Below are 18,949 nucleotides of genomic sequence, written 5' to 3'. Positions count from 1 at the left end.
AAAAATCCGGTTTCCTGATTGGTCCTCTGGTCAGGTGTTTGGTTCCCTTTGTTAACCCTTTACAGGTAAAAGAAACATTAACCCTTAGCTATCTGTTTATGACACTCTCACAGACAGGATACTACACTATAAGCCACCAGTGTAATGCAGCATAGCAATTTATATGCTCCTAAACAAAAAAGGCTTGGAAAGTTGAAGTCATAGGTGCAAGGCCCAAATCTGGTTCCTGTGAATGGTATGTGTTATTTTAGCTGGTTAGAACTACCTAGAACAGTATTTCAGCAGGCTCCAAAATGGCTTTTCTTCCCTCCATTCCCTGCTCAAACATGTCCAAGAGATCTGCTACAAAAGCAGTGTTCCATAAAGGAGAACATTTAGGGTGAAGAGGTTGGCGGCGGCGGCGGCAGCAGCAGAAATACAGTAAGTACACAAACGTCAGAAACAGTAAAAGAGTCAATATTGTCAAGACATTATTCCGAATTCATTACCTGTAGGCAACCAATGCTACCATCTTACATTTTGGGGTTGGCCACTTCAAAATGGTTGAATGCTGTAAAGATACAAAACTAATTATTATAATATTTACAGTAAACAGCACAAGCACTGTACTAGAATATAACTAGGGTATCAGTTTTAGCCAGCGTACCAGTTGTTCAGTCAGAGATTTTCTTTGGGTTTGACTCAGTGTCCAGGCCTGCTCTCCTCTAGATAGTAAATTAGCAATAATCCCAGCTGAAAAGAAACTGACTTCTATCTCAGCACTACACAATAATTCACTGAGACAGTCTACGAAGTCTTTCCACATCAGTTTAGACTGAAGTTCTCTCACTTCTGCTACATTATTCTGTAAGACAGAATAGGTGAAAAAAATCAGTGTGCACAACATAAGCAGCATATACAATGTTCATAAGCATTATGATAAGTAAATAAATTTCTTCTGAAGGATGATGGGCCTTATACCTCCCATTTTCTATAACAACATAGTTGATACTCTGAAAGCTTCAATACCTAAAAATCAAACTGAAGCAAATAAAACAACCCACCACCAAACTCTGACCTACAGTTCATATTTTGTTACATTACTTAATTTTGAGTCCAATCCAGAATTTAACAAGAGTTTTGCCATCGAGTTCAGCAGGAGCAGAAATGGACCTTTATCATCTTTTGGATACTTGTACTCATTTCACTTGCTCCCCTAACCTCTGCGGAAGTACTGAAGGAAATGCCTTGACTGCTAAATGGTTATTTCTATTTTAATCCATGTACTGTCAACTGTTTTTCAGAAAATCATCAGTGTAATGTAAAAATGATGCTGAGATGAGTGTCTAAGGATATAAACTGATACTTTTAAATTGCAAGGGAGAAAATCTCTTTTTACTAAAGGAAGTTAACAAGCCCTCCAGGTATTTCCTAACTGAAAGTTAAATAGAAACAAGTAATAGAAAACTAATGGTTCTTTTAAAACAGAACTTGATTTTGATCTTACCAGAAGTCCAAGAACTTTATGTTGTATAGCTGAATCAGATGGAAAACACTGTCAAGACAAACAAAGGTCATCATTAAATAGCGTTTTGATGTATGCTAGCAATCTACCACAATCAGTCACACTCTCACCTCTAAGACTCTCATGAAGAGTTCTAACCCTTGGTTGTCAATGAAGTGCCTACAGGTGGTAGCGGATTCATCAGTGAGATTCCAAAGTGCACTCAGGGTAAACATGAAAGTAGTATCTACTTCATTCAAATTTGTTTTCTGTTCAACTATTTCAAGAAGTTCCTGTAAAGGAAAAGCAAAAAATAAGATTTTAGATTTTGGCTTTGATTCTCGTTGCAGACATTAGTAATAATTCATATTGATATTGTGAAAGCACCAGAAGACCTTAAGCCCCATCATGCTCTGTGCTGTACAAATGTGGGTTGCTCAGAACTGAGTCATTTCTCTCATGATGTTGGTTTAATACCTGGTGATAAAGAATGTCACACAGAGATGTGCAACTCACCCCCACAACGATGTAGAGTTCTGCACTGAGTTGTGCTGTTTGCTCAGATGAAAGCTGCAAGTAAATAATATTACATGAGTATTTGAAATATCTGTTGAAAATTAGGAAACAGAAGTTTGAACATTTCCAAATTTAAGTCTCATACCTTCAAAGCTAGAATAGAGCTTATATTCACTGCCATTCTTTGCATATTTTGATTTTCATGGTTACACAGCCACTGCATAACAAGTTTGGCAGCTTCAAACCTAGATTATGACAGCAGAGTGTAAGTTATACAAAACTTAAATTTCATCTTGCATCTCAGACTCTAGGGTTCTCATATCAACCTCTGGAAACCGAAGGAAACATACTTAGTTTCCAAAGGATAGAAAAGCACAAGCCTGGTTTTTGCACATCCTCTCCTCACCCCTGAAAACGGGCAACAACAAAGACTAATTTATAGCAGCCTTTGTTCAGGCCACAAGAAAGATGCTAAGAGGGATCCAAGAGTTTTAAAAGGTTATCTAGAAAATAACTAAGTGAGCAACAGTAGATAACTCATTATTAATGCACGAGTGATGCCTTTTGTTACTAACAGAACTACTACCAAACCCCCTCTCCACATCTGAAGAAAAGTTTCCCTTTCTTCCTGTCAGAGCAAAGAATCCTCCACTGGTACCTTCTGCTTCCATCACCCATTCCTCCCTCCAGGCAGTCTATTGCCAATGTCATCAATAGAGTGACAAGGTGGGTTAAGTAATATCTTTTATTTGACCAACTTCTGCTGATGAGAGACGCAAGCTTTGGAGCTACACAGAGCTCTTCTTCAGGGAGACACGAGGAAGAGCTCTGTGTAGCTCGAAAGCCGGTCTCTCTCATCAACAGCTGTTCCAATACAAGATATTACCTCACTCACTTTCTCTCTCTAATATCCTGGGACTTTCCCGGCTACCACAACAATGTCATCAATAGTGTATTAACACCATTCCCAGATAAGAAAGATCACTGAAGTTATATTCAAGGCAACTGCCTTTCCCTCCAGCAGATGAGCATGTCAAGGGAGCTAGAAACCTTGAAGTGTTGGCCCTTCCAAAGTCAACAGGAATTTTGCCAATGACGTCAATTGGGCCAAGATTTTACTGCCAGTCTGATCTCCCACCAGCTTTGTACAAATGTAACATCATCAGCGTCAGTGGAGTTACTTGCAGTTTATGAGTCTATAAGCAAAAATCAGACCTTAGGAAGCAAACCTAAAATTTCTGAATGACAATTCAGAAGACTAGTTAACTGAGGATCCACAAAAGAAAGTTTAAAGATGAAAGTTATGATAAAAAAAAGAAAATCAGAAAAAAGAAAATTTGTTCCAAATATTTGACATGCTGTTTGACATCCTATTTCAATGTATTGGGTTGTCACTTACCTGTTAAATGGAACATCTTGAAGGATCCTGACACTAGATAGGAGGAGGAGGCAATTCTTCTGCAGCTGTTTTTTTTTTTTTGGGGGGGGGGGGGGGGAGAAGAAGATTTTATGAAGTTACGGAAGTGCGCTCTCATATTTTATTTTATAATAATTTTGCAGTTCACTAGTCATTAGGGAACTATGTATTGTATTATTAGAGACAAATAATTAAACAAGCAAAGGATGGAACTGAGATACCATAAACAAAATCTTAACCAATGTAAAGACTCCTGCAGTACAGATAATGCAATCCCCCCTAGAATGTATGATATTAATGACTCCAGTTTTGTTCCTTACTTAACTTTATCATACAAGGAAGTTTATGGAATGGGGAAGATGCTAAATTTTATGTTGCTGTGAGATTTTTTTAATTCATATTCAAAGTTGTCTAAGAATTGGACCTCTTTGTAAAATCTCATTCCAAGTCCTCACTACCAGCCTTAACCTCTCCTCAAGGGTCAGTATCAGCTGTATGAATTCGGTGTCGCAACAAAGGCAGACTGTTACCATCCCACAAGATTACAGTTGGCTGTATCACAGCTTTGGATCTAAAGCATTTCCTTAACAGCCTTTGCTATCAGCCTGGACTGGATTCAAGAAAAGCACATGAATATTGCTGCCACTAACCATTACTTAGTTTAGTGTGTGCTCTCTCATAATAATGTAAAAGGGGCATATGGGATCAGATCAATTATCCAGCTAGCCCAGCATCCTGTCTTCTGACAGTGGCCAATGCCAGCAGCTTCAAAGAGACAACAGAAAACACAATTACTGAGTGATCCATCTCCTTTCATCCAGTTCCAGCTTTTGGCCGTCGGAGGTTTAGGGCCACCCAGAGAATGAGGTTGTGACCATGCCCATCTTGGCTAATAGCCAGTGATGGACTTATCCTCCATGGACTTATTTAATTCTTTTTTAACCCAATCAGACTTTGGGTTTCACAATGTCCCCTGCCAATGAGTTCCACAGGTTGACAGTGTGTTATGTAAAGAACTACTTCCATTTGTTTGTTTTAAAACTACTGCCTATTAATTCATTGGTTATGTGAAAGGGTAAATAATTCCCTGTTCAAACTATTTATAGACTTCTACCATATCCCCTCTTAGTCATCTCTTTTCCAAGATGGACAGTCTCAGTCTTTTAAATCTCTCCTCATACAGAAGCTGTTTCATACCTGTAATAATTTTGTTGCCCTTTTCCACATCTAATATATCTTTTTTTTGAGATGCGGCAACCAGAACTGCACACAGTACTCAAGGTGTGGGTGTGCCACAGATTTATATAATGGCATTATGATATTTGCTCTCTTATTAGCTAGCCCTTTCCTAATGGTGGCTAGCACTGTTAGCTTTCTCGACTTATGAGAGGATAGGAATAAGTGGGAGATCTCAAGCCACCACCAATTCAGTTACCCACACAGAAAGCAGAACTCATCAGTCCTCGATGTGGAATTGCAAATATTGGAATTGCTATTTCTTCTTTCTGAACAGAAATTAAAGAAATCTAATTGCTGTGGAGGAAGTAATGACTGAATTTGAGCCAGACTAATTTCACCTGCTTGCTGAAAGACAAGCATCTAATAATTCTCTTTAAGTTATGACAATACTAAAATGCATCTGAAGCCTCATGACAGCAAGAATACTGCAACTCTCTTTATATAGCAAGAGAGATTTCTACCTTGTACAGAGGACAGCCAGCTTGAAAGGTAACTTCAATTAGTAAATATCTACTAATTATACCCGTTTCCAGTACAGTCCTTAAAATGTCTGTCACTGCTTCAATATTTCCCTAGTTGTGAATGATGCCGATGTCTCAGTAAGAATTGAGATTTTAGTTATACTTCCCATAGGAAGACAACTCTGATGTAGCTCCACATTTGATCGCACAGGAAAAGCAGGAGACTTTCAGTGGTGATGCAAGCAGAGTTTGTTGTTGTCTGGTCTTCTTTACAATTCAAGAGTAATTTTACGGCACTTCACCACTTACACCAATTCACAAATATTGGTTAAGAATAGGACATGCTTTATAACACATCTGTTAGTCTCCTGACTTTCCCAGGAGTCCAGCCAGCATTTTCTGTATGTTCATACAATCAGGATGATGGCTTTCTATGTATTTCAGACTACTTATTCTCAATTTATTCTTCTGTGTAATTAAGTGTACTCATTATACTATATTAACTGACATATAAGAAGTCTGCTAATACAGAGCAAAGATGAAACATGACAAGGCAAGATTAACACTGTAGAGGAATCTGAATGTTAAAATTAATGGCATACATAATTTATAAATAGTAAAACAAAAAAGAAAATTGTTAAGCTGCATGAGAGTAGAGAGAGCACCAGTCATCCAACCTTAGTGTTGGCCTCTACTGATGCAAAGCAGAAGGGAGAAATTAGGGGAAAACCCCACAGATTCTACAAATCTGGTCTTTTCTGCTAATCGTGGCATTTCATTTTATTTGAACAAAATAACAGCACATCAATACCGATGAAGCCTTCTCAGAGCAGAAACATACTCATTCTGTTTTTATATTATAGCCCTCCTTGTTAGGAGAAGCGAATTAAAATTGTGCTCTCTGCCCTTTTACCTGTTGTTGTTCAGGAAAGTTTTCCACGGCTTTGAGTAGTAAATGGATCACATCGGATAGCAGACGAACAGGCATGCCAGCAGACAGACCCTGTCTAGTTAAGTTAAGAGAACACGCACTAGCAGTTAACTGCACTGCCAAGTCCAAGGGGTGATTTCTCATTCCAACAATCACAAGCTGAAATAGAAAAGTTATGTTCACATAATAAGATCTCATATTTCTAATTTTGTAAGACAGTCACAATACTGCATTGTACAAGTCACGATGCACTTCTAATTATGATTACTGAATATTTTAAATAGTTATTAACCAAATGCAACAAGTATACCCAGAAGTGCACCCTCTTAGTAGCACAGTAGGATTGTAAATGGCGATCATCAATTTTATTCTGCAATCATATCACCTAGAGAAGGGTGTGAGTTTTTCTCCATTCCATGATATGTCCTACTATCCGCAGGATGTGAAAGGACAGTGACCCCAAACTAAATTTGGAGGGAGATGGAAGTGATATTATTGTGAACAGAGGGCACATCCTGGGGAAGAGGCAGGATCTATGACTGCACCTGATGGCATCTGACCTCCAATAGCCAATGGAGAATGAGTACTGGGGATGTCAAGAGGGCATTCCTTCACTGCTTCTCCAGGACACCTAAGAAGTGGCTGGGAATGTCTTCAGTGATCCTTGATTAACCAAAAAATTGCACCAGATGCAGACCTAGTCAGTCCCTCCCATACTTTCACAGCTAACATGCTGGACTAGTCAACATATTCTACCTGAGAATTGACTGTAAAAGCTACAGCCATTCCATCACGATGCAGTCAGAATCCTAAATGGAGGAAACAAAAAGCATGTCTTCATCAATTCCCCATTTAAATCCAAATCCATTTAAGGCTATTGGCCCTAATCTCTAAAATTCTGGAAGGGAGAAGCATGAACTCTCCCTAGATCTTTCTCTTCTTTTGTTACCTGCTGTGATAGTTATGATCAACAGGAAAGGAGATTACAGCACCTGGGTTACTTCTGCAAGTGTACTTCTGAAATAGCCCCACCCAGTATACTAGCTAACTCCAGGGAAGGAAGAAGAGTCTGGGATGTGTACCTGATGAGTTACAGATTTTTACACACACATACACACACACACCTAAATACAACAAATATGTTGATATTTACTCTCACCAGCAATTCATTTTTACCTTTAAGATTTCAGGCTTAGTTATTCTCATAAAACATGTCTGGGTGAAGAGACGAAAGAAAGCCTCCTTCACAAAGTATGACCGCTCACTGTAACGCTTCAGAGCTTCAGAAATCTGAATCTCATTTGCTCCTCCCGATACCTGGGGCACAAAACAGTTAATACACTGAAGTTTAATTGGAAAATTTCATGTTACCTTTGACAAGTTGGATCTTTTGAAACTGTGCAGATAAATTAGTCTTGTCCAAAACCATTCAAAATATGATGTTATAATGAGCAAGCTGTCATCTAGTTATAACAGGAGTGGGCAAACTTTTTGGCTTAAGGGCCACATCTGGGTCTGGAGTGTGGGAGGGGGCTCCAGGCTGGGGCAGGGGGTGGAGGTGCGGGCGGGTGAGGGCTCAGGTAGGGGGTGCAGGCTGTGGGGTACATGAGGGTGCTCCGGGCTAGGAATGAGAAGTTTGGAAGGTTGGAGAGGGATCAGGGCTGGGGCAAGGGGTTGGGGAACAGGCTCCGGGCAGTGCTTACCTCAAGCAGTTCCCGAAGCAGCAACATGTCCCCCCTCTGGCTCCTACGCGGAAGCGGGGCACTGGCCAGGCAGCTTGGCACACTGCCCCATCTGCAGGCACCGCCCCTGCAGTTCCCACTGGCTGCAGTTCCCAGCCAATGGGAGCTGCAGAGTCGGCGCTTGGGGCGGGGGCAGTGTATGGGATCCCTGGCTACCCCTACACATAGGAGCCAGAGGGGGGATATGCCACTGCTTCTGGGAGCTGTGCAGAGCCCAGCTTCCAGGAGCTCCCCAGTGGGAACAAAGTCTGGATTAAAAGATCTGACAGGCTGTGGTTTGCCCACCCCTGAGCTATAATATAACTCACATGTAGTAATATAAGAACATACTTAGAAAATTCTCCAGATAAATTCTTTGCATTGTGACAGCGCCGTCTGTTCAAAGATCTCAATCCTGAGCTCTGTCCAGGCTCTGCCCAGAGCCATGGAAATAGTTCAAATACAACACAGCAGTTTGTTAGCGCTCCATATGAAGGATAAATGCATCTAGGCAAGACCACTAAACAAAACTGCTCCCATCTCAACTCAGTTGTCTGTCTCAATTCACTTTTTTGCTCATTTTAATTTCAGGCACAGAACAGAGCTGGACAAACACTAGTAATGTTAGCCTACAATGTCTTTTGTCTTTTTCATTGAAGTAATCAATTTTATTTTAAATTTTTATTTTTTTCCATTCCCAATATTCAACAAGCTCAACTGTTAACTGCACAAACTGTTTTGACCCTTACTAGGTTTATTCTCAAAGTTACTTTCATTAGGACAGGATTAGTCAGAGAGAAGTGGGGCAAAGAAGAGCTAAATAACATATCTTTGCTCCTCTCCCTGAACTCTTTTTTTCCCTACTGAGAGTAGGATTCAGAGTTCCTAGCTCTACTTCCTACACAACACAGGAGATAACACTTCCTTTTGCATGCAAATATGTCTTTTTTTTTTTTTCTTTTAAACTCAAACCTTCAAGTTTCCTTCTCCCGAAAGGAATTCCGAGTAGCCGGCATCAGTAGCAAGTAGTCCCACAAACTGCATTGCAGGTCGCTGTTTGACAAATGCTTCTACAGCTTCATCAGTAATGTATTTACTGCCAGAAATGTCCAAAGACACTAGGTGAGGTAGGATGTCTTTCTGCTCTAGTAAAGAGACGGGTATGTCAGATGTAAACTGCTGATCATCCGAAATATCAAGGTGGTTCAAATACTTTAGTTGTCTTATGACATCCAAGACTTGGGGTGTAGTCATTGTTAAACACTTCAAGTAGTGCATAGAGAGAGACTTAAGTCGATCCTTGCAGGCGAGAAGTGGAGTTATGTCAGTAACAGAAGTGTTGGATATATCCAAACTTTCCAGCCTTGGAAGTGAAGCAATCTCTACTAAATCCTCATTGTGGAAGCGAACATTGGTAATGCTCAAAGCACGAAGACCAGACAATTGATTGAAGCACCTTTCATATGGATTTGTCAGGGAAAGTCTTAATGAGTCCAGCACAAGGCACTGAAGATTTTGCTGGATCCACTTATTGCTACCAAGTCCACTTACAATATCTGCAATAGAAATGTCTGCATTCATCCCTGTAGCATCAAGTTCTATCAGCTTATGATGGCAGAAAGCTTTTCTGAAAGATAGTGCAGATATTTTTGCTTTCCGGATGCAAGCTTGTTTCAAGCGTATTTGGTTACCTCGGAAAATGCCCACAGTTCCATCATTCAGCAGCTCTATTGGGAAACAGCAATAAGAGCGTTACAGCAGACAGCAATGTAATGGAACTATAGAAAGTGCTCCTATTTCATCCCTCATGTTCAGTACACTTTAGCCAGGGGGCACACTCATACATGAGAAAATAGTAAGGATTATTCTTAGAAGGTAAGGAAACAATCTATGAGCAGCAAACTGAGAAGAATAAATGGATTTTGAAAGGAGATGTTTCTCCTTCCTCATGTTTTGAATCCTCAAAAAGGCTTATGGCAGTGAACTGATAAAAGTGTTATAGCCTTCCTCACAATAAAAACACATATTACATCCTGAACATGTACGCGGCAAGGAATATATTCTTTTACACTGTATACAGGGTACCTCACCTTTGTAGGCTTGGTGGAAACACTATTACTAAACTTTCTATTCTGACTAAAAATCTTCATTATGTTCTATACTGTTCATTATACAATAAGTATTTGAGAGTAAAAACATACTATAACTTGAAGTACAAACTCCTTGATGCTCTATTTTCATGTTAAATGGTAGATTTATACACACACACACTGATATTCCAGCTTGTTAGAGAGCGAACAGAACCATAAAAATTCCCCCTTCAAGGTCAGGACTGTGTGCTTGTGAGAAGAGCAAGAGAAGGGGAAAAGAATAAGTTAATGGTCTTTTAGCTGTCCCTCAAATTCAAGCATCCACTGGTGGTTAGCTTTTCAATCACATCTTTTCAAGAGCTCCTTTACAAATACAGCATATATAGATTTAACCCTATACTTATATCCTAGTAAATCAGGACACCATTTCTACACACTCTACAGGAACACAGATTATGGATATAGTCAGAACTATGTTAAAAAATGTGAGAATTATCAAATATGGTACATATTTTAACATGACCATTTTAAAATGATCAGGCAGCATTTAAATGCATAAGCCTCAATTATTTGTGAAAGGGTGGGAAAGTTTTGTTAAGATTAGTTTAAGTTGTTCCCTAAATTGTGAAGTATGGTATAACATTTAAACATTTGTTGGAATGATTTTAGCCATGGTGTGCATTTTATCCATGTTAACCAATGAAACATCAAGAAAAAAAACACAACCAGCAAGCAGAAGCAAAGACAAGACAGAATTCTCAGAGTTGATGAGAAGAGATGATGTTGGAGTTTTTAGTTAAGGATTTGTTGTGTAAGTTCTACTTGACTAGAGTATAAACAGCTAAATATCGGAATGGTTTGTGCACTACTTTTTCCTAGTGCTTCGCTTAATCTAGCTTTAATTGTTCCAACTGAAGGGTCTTCCACTGCTGACCTTAAGTGATGATTCCACAGCCTACATTTTCATTTTCTTAATTTCATCCTATTACTCCTAAGTCTTTAATGTCAGAAAACCTATGACAAGAAGTACCCGGGAACTGTATGAAGGTTATTAAAGCATACAAAAAAACCTGTATTGTCCTCCTTTTGTAAGATACTTGTCTTTCCTAAAGCATCCAAACCAAAAATAATTTAACAATCAAAAATCTCCATCTCAACCAGCAGGCTGACATACACTTTGAACAACGATGACAAGACTGAACCCTGTCGTACATTACACTTTTGTGCTACCTTAAATAATTTCCTTCCACTCTTGGTAGCTGCTCTCTGTAGTTGTGTACTGTGACAGTGTGGGAAATAAAATGGAATATACAATTTGACACAAACTTGTTTTGTGAACCCCATTTTGATTATAACCTCCATCTTGGGTTAAGACATCCAGGTGGAACTGAAAACCGTTTAATTCCTACCAAAGAGAGTCTATTCTGGGCACTGTGTGATAATACTGGGGTTTGGGATACCTCCTATAGAGCTAATCATGACAAAGTCATTCAGAGCCATCTACTCTGAGTGACTATCCTAACAGAAGAATAGGCTTGCTGTTAAGTAGGAGTCACTGACTCTGAAAGTTAGAGGACTCTATGCAGAAACCTGTCTGGGGAGGGGGTCAAAATCCCCTGGTTTTCAGTTCCAACTGGATGTCTTAACCCAAGATGGAGGTTATAATCAAAGCACACAGCTGGAAGAGCTGGAGTTGCCCAGCCTGACCACTTGGCGAAAGAGGAAATACTTTATTTAAGGAGGTTTCTTCTCTGAGGAAGGAGGGGCAGCATTCCAAGAAGTCCTGACACCAGGAATGGCTGCTGAGCTGAAAGACTGACATTGAGGGGGAATGTTTGTTGTTTTTCTAAGAGCATATCTACACTACAGTGGCACAGCTATTATGTGGCAGTATCACCATAGTGTAGACGCTTCCTATATCAAACAGAAAAGGTTTTTCCATCAATGACGCTAATCCATCTCTCAAAGAGGCAGTAGCTAGGGCAAAAGAAGAATATTTCTGTCAACATAACCGCCCAGCATAGACATGGCTAAGTCAACTTCACTATGGTTCTCTTTCACACCTCTAACCGATGAAGCCAGGTCGATCTAATTTTTAAGCATAAGCCAGGCCCAAGACCAAGGAGTATGCTTGAGAGGCCAGAGCTAGGAACAATGGTCAGTTCCTACCCAAACCCAGAGGCCTTAGTAGCACATGGGACTCAGTGGCTGGCTCCAGTGAGCACACACGGGGGTCTGTTCAGAGGAAGACTAGGCTAGCTTGTGACATATTTTACCTGAACTTTGCCAACAGGGAAAAATATAAAAATGTAACTATAAATTAGTTAACCTGAAATGAACCAGTTCACCAGTAAGTCACAGGGCAACAACATAACTTGCTTTCCTTATTGCACTCAATATACAATACTTAAATATACCAAATCCGGTAATTATTCCCAAGCTTTTATACATAAAATCCTATTCCCATGACTTTGCTAAGAAACTCCAATTGTTGTATCATTTAGGGCCATTAAAAAAAAATCAGATATTCATAGTTTCCAACACTTAATGCTTAATGAGAAGCATAAAACAATTAAATTGACTAACTTTAGACAAGCACAATCTTATGAATAAGCAAAATAGCCACACAACCTTTTCATAATCTACAAGATGGCAAACAACCATCATAGACCCCTCCTTACTGCTCTAAATTCCTTAAGCCCGATAAGCCTGTGTAATATGAAAATAAAGTTGGTTTATTTTTACATAAATTCCTCCATACTCAGTACAGAATCACAATATGAACAGAGTGTCCATCACTAGTTGAAAGAAAAAAGGAAGCAAGATTTAAAGAGATTAAATGGATCATATTTCCAACTTGTGATGCCAGCGAGATGTTTTACTGTCTACTCCCACACACACACCCATGCCCTGCCTTTCCCAGACTTTACACTAGAACTTCACCAAGTCCAAGATGGAACCAAAATAAATATTGTTAACCAATATTTTAAAATAAATTTCCACCCTTCTCACATTTTTGAGGTGAGCAAAGGAGGCACACTAAAATCTTGGGGGGAGAGGGGGGGTTTGACGATAAATTGGGAGAAAATTTGGTTGCCTTCAGATTTAGATAATTCCTATTTTAGAAAAGTAGAAGAGAAAATATAATAGTAGAAACAAGATGCAATCAATTCAAGAGGAATGACTTTGGGGGCAAGGTAAAGAGAACAAACTTTCTGAAGGTGGTGGTGATCAGATTTCAAAAGATGAAATATGAGATGGAAAAGAACGTTTGAGGTGGTATTACTCCAAGATTTCAGATGTTAAAAATACAACTCAAATGACTAAAGTGTCCGACATCTAGCTTGTCCACCAGATCTACACTTGCTGATCCCAAGACAGTTGTCTTACCATGAAATGCCATAGTCTGCAGCAATCGATCAGCTACTTCTTGGGGAAGTCTTTCAGATTCTTTCAGGCATAATGTTCCATCTTGTCTCTCAGTACAAAACTTCTCTAGGTCAGCAGTCAGTGCTTTCAAAGAGATGTCAAGTAAAGAGTATGGAGATGCCTCAGCCTGTTGTAAGCAAATAAAAAATCCTGCACACATTAATAAATTGTAATCAAATTACAACTAACCAAAAAATACTTTCACAATGATTAATGCAGGTTAAAGCAAAGTATTCCTGCTCCACTACCTACTTGATATAGCTCAATACATATCAGAATGAGGGAGCTTACAGAGACTGAGACAGCAACTTATTATGGTAGACCTCAGACTTCAAGGAACCGAAACTGTAAGCCCTCCACACCTTGACATCAATAGAAATTTTATGAAAAGGTTCTGCGGGGTCAGACTCGAAACTGAAAATGATCTTGCTGCGTAGCCGTGAAAGCATCCAGTTAGGAGTAGCTTATGATTGTGGATGCTCCTCCAGATAAGTTGTCAGACAGAATAAACTGCATATTAACACAGGCCAGATAGCCTCATTCCACCTCTATTTCAAATGCATCGTTCTCCCACCCTGAACAGTCCCCTTTAACTGAGTTTTGTTTGATGTTAATGTGTAGCGTGCACAAGTCAGGATTTAAAGGGGCGGCTACTATGGCCCCACGTGTAACAACTCAAACTCACCCAACACTTTAGCAGAGTCAAGCGCTGCTTTTTTTAAAGGGCGGTAATCAGGGCGGGTATTTTATTTCAACTACACCTCTGAATCTCTGGGGCCCGATTCCCAGCAGAGGAGTTTGATCCAGAAGAAACAGACTAGCCCGGGCTCCAGCGATTCTCGGGCACGTTCATGCTCCAGAGCCCTCAACAGAGTGACCCCGCGGTGATTCCTGTCCCACGCTCCCCTCAGAGGCGGGACACAGACACACGCTCCCCTCCCGCAGCGCCCCCAGGCTCCGGGGCAGCCCCGCACCTGGACAGCGGGGCAGTCGCTGCAGATGGGCGGCGGCGGCCGCTGCCGGTTCTGGACGTGCAGGAACCGCACCATGGCGGGCGGGAGGCCCCCGCGCGCGAGGGGCTCGGGCCTGCGCAGCAGAGACACTCCCCTCGCCCTCTCCGCACCGCTTCCTCTGCCTCGCTGCCGGGAGCCCAGCGCAGGCGCAGCCCGCTCGCTTCCGGGGCGTGGCCGGCCGAGCTCGGGCCAGGGAACACGAGTGAGCTCCGAGCTATGGATGGGGCGAGCCCAGAGCGGCCCCTGAATGTTCACAGCGCCCCCTCCCGCCGTACGATGCAGGAACTCGCCTCTTCCTTGCCCGGCCCTTCCCCGGCCTACGCGATTAAGGGCCTTCCTCTGGGAGGAAGCAGCAGCAGGTTTATCGCCTCCTTGAGTCCTCGCAGCCCCTGGTTCCCGTGTGGTCGCTTACAGACGCGCAGACAATAGCTGCGGGGCGGTGTCTTTACTTAGCTCTGTTTAAGAGAACGAGACGAGGACGGATGATTTCAAACCCATAACGTCACATTGTGCCAAAACAGACCATCCAAGCCTGGTCACTGCAGATTTCTTTCTTCGTGATTTCTGGTTTTACAAACGACTCAGCTCAGGAGAGCTAACACTCATGATTTTGTCATGATGCGCATAATTATTCTTTTCCGTAAAACTGCCCCAGCTCCTAGAACCAAGTGGGTATGTTATGATTTCAACTTTTAGTGTAAAAGAAAAATAAGTTTTGAGCCTGGCTGACTGTGGAGAAAGCTTCAACATGTGAGCTTAGCACCCCCTAAGGGCTCAAAAAGAAGGCAAAAAAAATGTTTTTACATAATCTTACGATTTTTAAAGCTGCTCCTGTTTCTGGAGAATTTGACTCATGATTTTTTAACATACTAAGAACTCAATTTAAAATACAGTTTTATAACTTCTAAATCTACAAGTGAAGGTGGATTCTTTCCTTTCTGTACATGTAGCATGTGCCCTGTAAAAAGATTTTACAGATCAAATTATGCCCTTTGACTCTGATGCATCCTCATTGCCTTGAGGGTGCCTGGACTGGTACAAATAAATAGCACTTCCTAAACAATTCTGTTGATAAAGCACAAGGGAATAGAATTCAGCTCACTGTACCGTAGCTGTGGCAAAGCTGGAGGGCTAAACAGGAATAAAAAGAACAAAAGCTTATCAACACAAAGTGACTAGATAAAAGTCTGATTACATACAAACAGTAGATATAGGAGGCTCAATTCTCCTACTTTGGCTGCTGTAAAACAAAAGGTTACTGTGAGCCCTTAGACTTAAGGGTTTACATAAAGGTAAAACTCCATTATAAAGAAGTAAAATCAAATCCACTGAGTATGAAATACATAATCAGCATAGCAGAACAGAGCCACACTTTAAATAAGCATATCTTTGGGCACCAGCCTAAAAGCTAAATATTTTGGGCATCTGGGAAGGGCATATATGAAAACCACACAATCTAGAGCAGTGGTGGTTCTCAAACTTATTTGATTTGGGTCCCCTCTTCTTCATGTCATCACTTTTCATAGCAGATAACACCCCACTGCCACCCTGGGGCTGACAGCCAGAGCCCCATCATCTCCAAGTGAGGGACTGAGGGCAAGAAGGGAGCCCGAGCAGCAGGGCTCCAGTTGTCCCCATCTCCCAGCTGTGCAAAGCTTTTCTGCACAAGCCCCAACCACCCAGGGCTGACAGCCAGAGCTCTTTTAAAAAACCAACCAACCCACCCTACACAGCTTGGACCTCCCTTGACACATTCCTGCTCCTCCCTTGGAAGCTGCCCCCTAGTTTGAGAACCAGTGATCTAGATCAGGGGTAGGCAACCTATGGCACGCATGCCAAAGGCAGCACACATGCTGATTTTCAGTGGCACTCACACTGCCAGGTCCTGGCCACTGGCATGTTAAGTGTAAATGAAGCTTCTTAAACATTTTAAAAACCTTATTTACTTTACATACATCAATAGTTTAGTTATATATTATAGAAAGAGACCTAAAAATGTTAAAATGTATTACTGGCACACAAAACCTTAAATTAGAGTGAATAAATGAAGACTTAGCACAGCACTTCTGAAAGGTTGCCAACCCCTGATTTAGAGCATATAGTTATTGTACTTCCAAACATTGCAACAATTGTTTGTTTTAGGCTTTTATGGCATCAGTCCCCAGGGCAGAGGATAAACCAACACATTCCAGTTTAAGGTTCATATTAATGTCCAGTCTAAATAACTTTATGAAAATTGAATACCATCTGAAATTAGGCTTGACTTTGCTGTCACCCTAAGGGAAGTGAGTAGCCCCTCTGAAATCAGTATGCCTATCAATGTACAAAGCTACTGTGAGATTAGTATCAGGCCCAAAGTGAGGAATACTGAAAAGGACTCAGTTCATCCTTCTTTAGGCATCACTGAAGGTCACTAATTTTGAGTGTGCAGGAGGCTGTCCTCCTAAACCATTTCCACTGTATCAGAGCACAGTTCTTCATTCAGTCTTCTACCAGTTGAGTCTCTGTACAGAAGCTGAAGTTTAAAGTTATTTAATACAAACTGAAGTGGCTTTTGGTAATGGAGAAACTGTGGTGGAAGTTGTTCTGAGACCACAAAATTCTCTTCACAAAGGCCATGGAGCCAGCCACCACATAGCAATCAAAGTATTGCTATCAACCACACAAGTCAAGCTGTGAAAGGCTGGCTATATGTCCCATTTTCAAATACAAACCATCCACTGGGCTTACTCTGTTCATTAGTATTTGTAAAGTATCTGTTTCTTAATCTGTACCCCCCCCAATCTCCTTTCCATATACTATTTTATATATTACCAACTTAATGTAAATTTAGGAACGCAACAGTGAGAACAAAAGAAACGTGTTTTCCTTTCTGCTTTAACTGGTTTTAAGGAAGTTGGAAACTTAGCAATCTCCTGCTGACCATTTAGATACTTCACTGTTCCTAAGAAAACATGGTAAGAACTTTTACAGAAAGTTTTACTTATCTAGAACCATTTTCCTGAAGAATCAAAGTTAGTGAAATCAGAGAAAAATAATCACAAAAGCTCTACAAAAGAGAAACATTAGTTAAAATTCCCCCTACTGAAAGAAATGGGTCAGGTAGCCCATTTCTGGTTTACTCCAAAGATTTGACAGTGATTACTACTCTGTTAATGGAAACAAAAAAGTTGTTGCCTCACATCATAACCTAAGGTTGTAATGCACTTGGTTTTTCATTTTAAAACAGCCACACTGACAAAGGGAAATAAGTGTTTTGCTACATTCATAAATGGTGGCAGCTTGTACATCATTTTACTAGTAAATAATAGAACACCTTTAAATGGATACTCGTTTTGTACAGACTTGTTTTGGCTCAATGCAGCCTAACTCATTTCTGTCAAACAGCATATTCATTATTCTAAAAGAAAAAATATATACATACACATTTATTTAAGCAAAGCCTATAATTAACATACAACATTAACACCCAAATAAAGCACTGGTTAGAAATTTGTGTTACAATCCATATACAGCACGCCCCACTCATCTGGACCCTATGGGGAAATAGTATTTTGTGTCTGGATAATTGAAAGTATTTTAAAAACAACCATTACATTTACTGAACAATTTGTCACATTTTACAGAACTATGCTGCTGTATCACAGTTTAAACAGAAGAAAGGCATATGATATTTTACAAGTAGCATGTAGTTAAAAATAACCTATTTTCTGCTTAAAAGGCTATATTATATATGTAGGGAAACACTTATGGTTTCTTGGCAAATCTTGCCTAAGCTTTTGTGCAAGTAAGTAGCGTTGTTCTACTCTTTTCTCTGTCCAACAGAATGCATGTTGCAATCCTGTTCCCTTTTCTTCAGAAATTCACACCATTGTTGTGGCATAAGGACTTGTTGCTCTGTTACTTTGTCCATTACCATAAGCCACCTGCTAACGCAAATACCAGATTTTGCCAATAAAAATAATCACCTTTGTTCATAATTTGAACGAGAACCCAATTTTCCACGAATTAATTCAGATACAATAACCATCTGTGCTGCTAATACCTATGGTTTGGTTTTTTTGTCATCAATCCATCAGTGGATTTAGCACACTGTCATTTAAGTCAGATTGTGCTAAATGGCAACAATATATCTGCTTTGCAAAAAGGTAACAAAAAACTAAACAGAAGGGCTTTGTAATAGGTTATCTGTGAAAAAGTTAAGTGGTCTCCTCCTTTTTAAATACTACTGACAATCATTTCTCATTGCCTAACTTTGATTCAATAAATTTAGGAAAGCTTAAGGAGGAATGAATGGCGTCGTATAAAGACATGACTAAATATACAGAAGAACTAGGAGTACCTGTGGCACCCTAGAGACTAAGAAATTTATTTGGGCATAAGCTTTCATGGGCTAAAACCCACTGCACTGGATACATGCAGTGGAAAATACAGTAGGGATGGATGGATAGAAAAAATTCCCCTCTCACCCCTATGGGTGGTATGTGTCTTCCTCAACCTCGGGTCCTCTGCCAGAGGCCTGGAAGTTTGAGGGTTCTGCGCAGTATCTTAGCTGTTCCTAGCACTGCACTCTTCTGGACAGAGAGCTCTGATGTTGTTCCTGGGATCTGTTGGAGCCACTCACCCAGCTTAGGAGTCACAGCCCCGAG

General features: G+C 40.5%; 1 protein-coding gene across 1 annotated transcript in view; it reads right to left on the bottom strand.

Annotated features, from left to right (window-relative positions):
* LOC116817911 (protein zyg-11 homolog B-like) overlaps nucleotides 1-14,506 on the bottom strand; it is a 20,949-nt gene extending 6,443 nt beyond the window's left edge. The window contains exons 1-12 of the mRNA XM_032768414.2: nucleotides 14,262-14,506; nucleotides 13,249-13,414; nucleotides 8,741-9,495; nucleotides 7,224-7,364; nucleotides 6,030-6,206; nucleotides 3,399-3,463; nucleotides 2,145-2,244; nucleotides 2,000-2,053; nucleotides 1,615-1,776; nucleotides 1,487-1,534; nucleotides 647-844; nucleotides 489-550 (exon numbers count right to left, since the gene is read on the bottom strand). Coding sequence (XP_032624305.1) covers nucleotides 489-550; nucleotides 647-844; nucleotides 1,487-1,534; nucleotides 1,615-1,776; nucleotides 2,000-2,053; nucleotides 2,145-2,244; nucleotides 3,399-3,463; nucleotides 6,030-6,206; nucleotides 7,224-7,364; nucleotides 8,741-9,495; nucleotides 13,249-13,414; nucleotides 14,262-14,336 — 2,003 coding nt within the window. The 5' untranslated portion in view covers nucleotides 14,337-14,506. The remainder of the gene's footprint in view (nucleotides 1-488; nucleotides 551-646; nucleotides 845-1,486; nucleotides 1,535-1,614; nucleotides 1,777-1,999; nucleotides 2,054-2,144; nucleotides 2,245-3,398; nucleotides 3,464-6,029; nucleotides 6,207-7,223; nucleotides 7,365-8,740; nucleotides 9,496-13,248; nucleotides 13,415-14,261) is intronic.
* Between the last annotated feature and the right edge of the window lie 4,443 nt (nucleotides 14,507-18,949).

This window comes from Chelonoidis abingdonii, chromosome 7 (assembly GCF_003597395.2).
Source record: "Chelonoidis abingdonii isolate Lonesome George chromosome 7, CheloAbing_2.0, whole genome shotgun sequence".
Taxonomy (NCBI): domain Eukaryota; kingdom Metazoa; phylum Chordata; order Testudines; family Testudinidae; genus Chelonoidis; species Chelonoidis abingdonii.
Note: the sequence above shows the minus strand (reverse complement) of the source record. Positions and strands in the feature narration are given on the sequence as shown.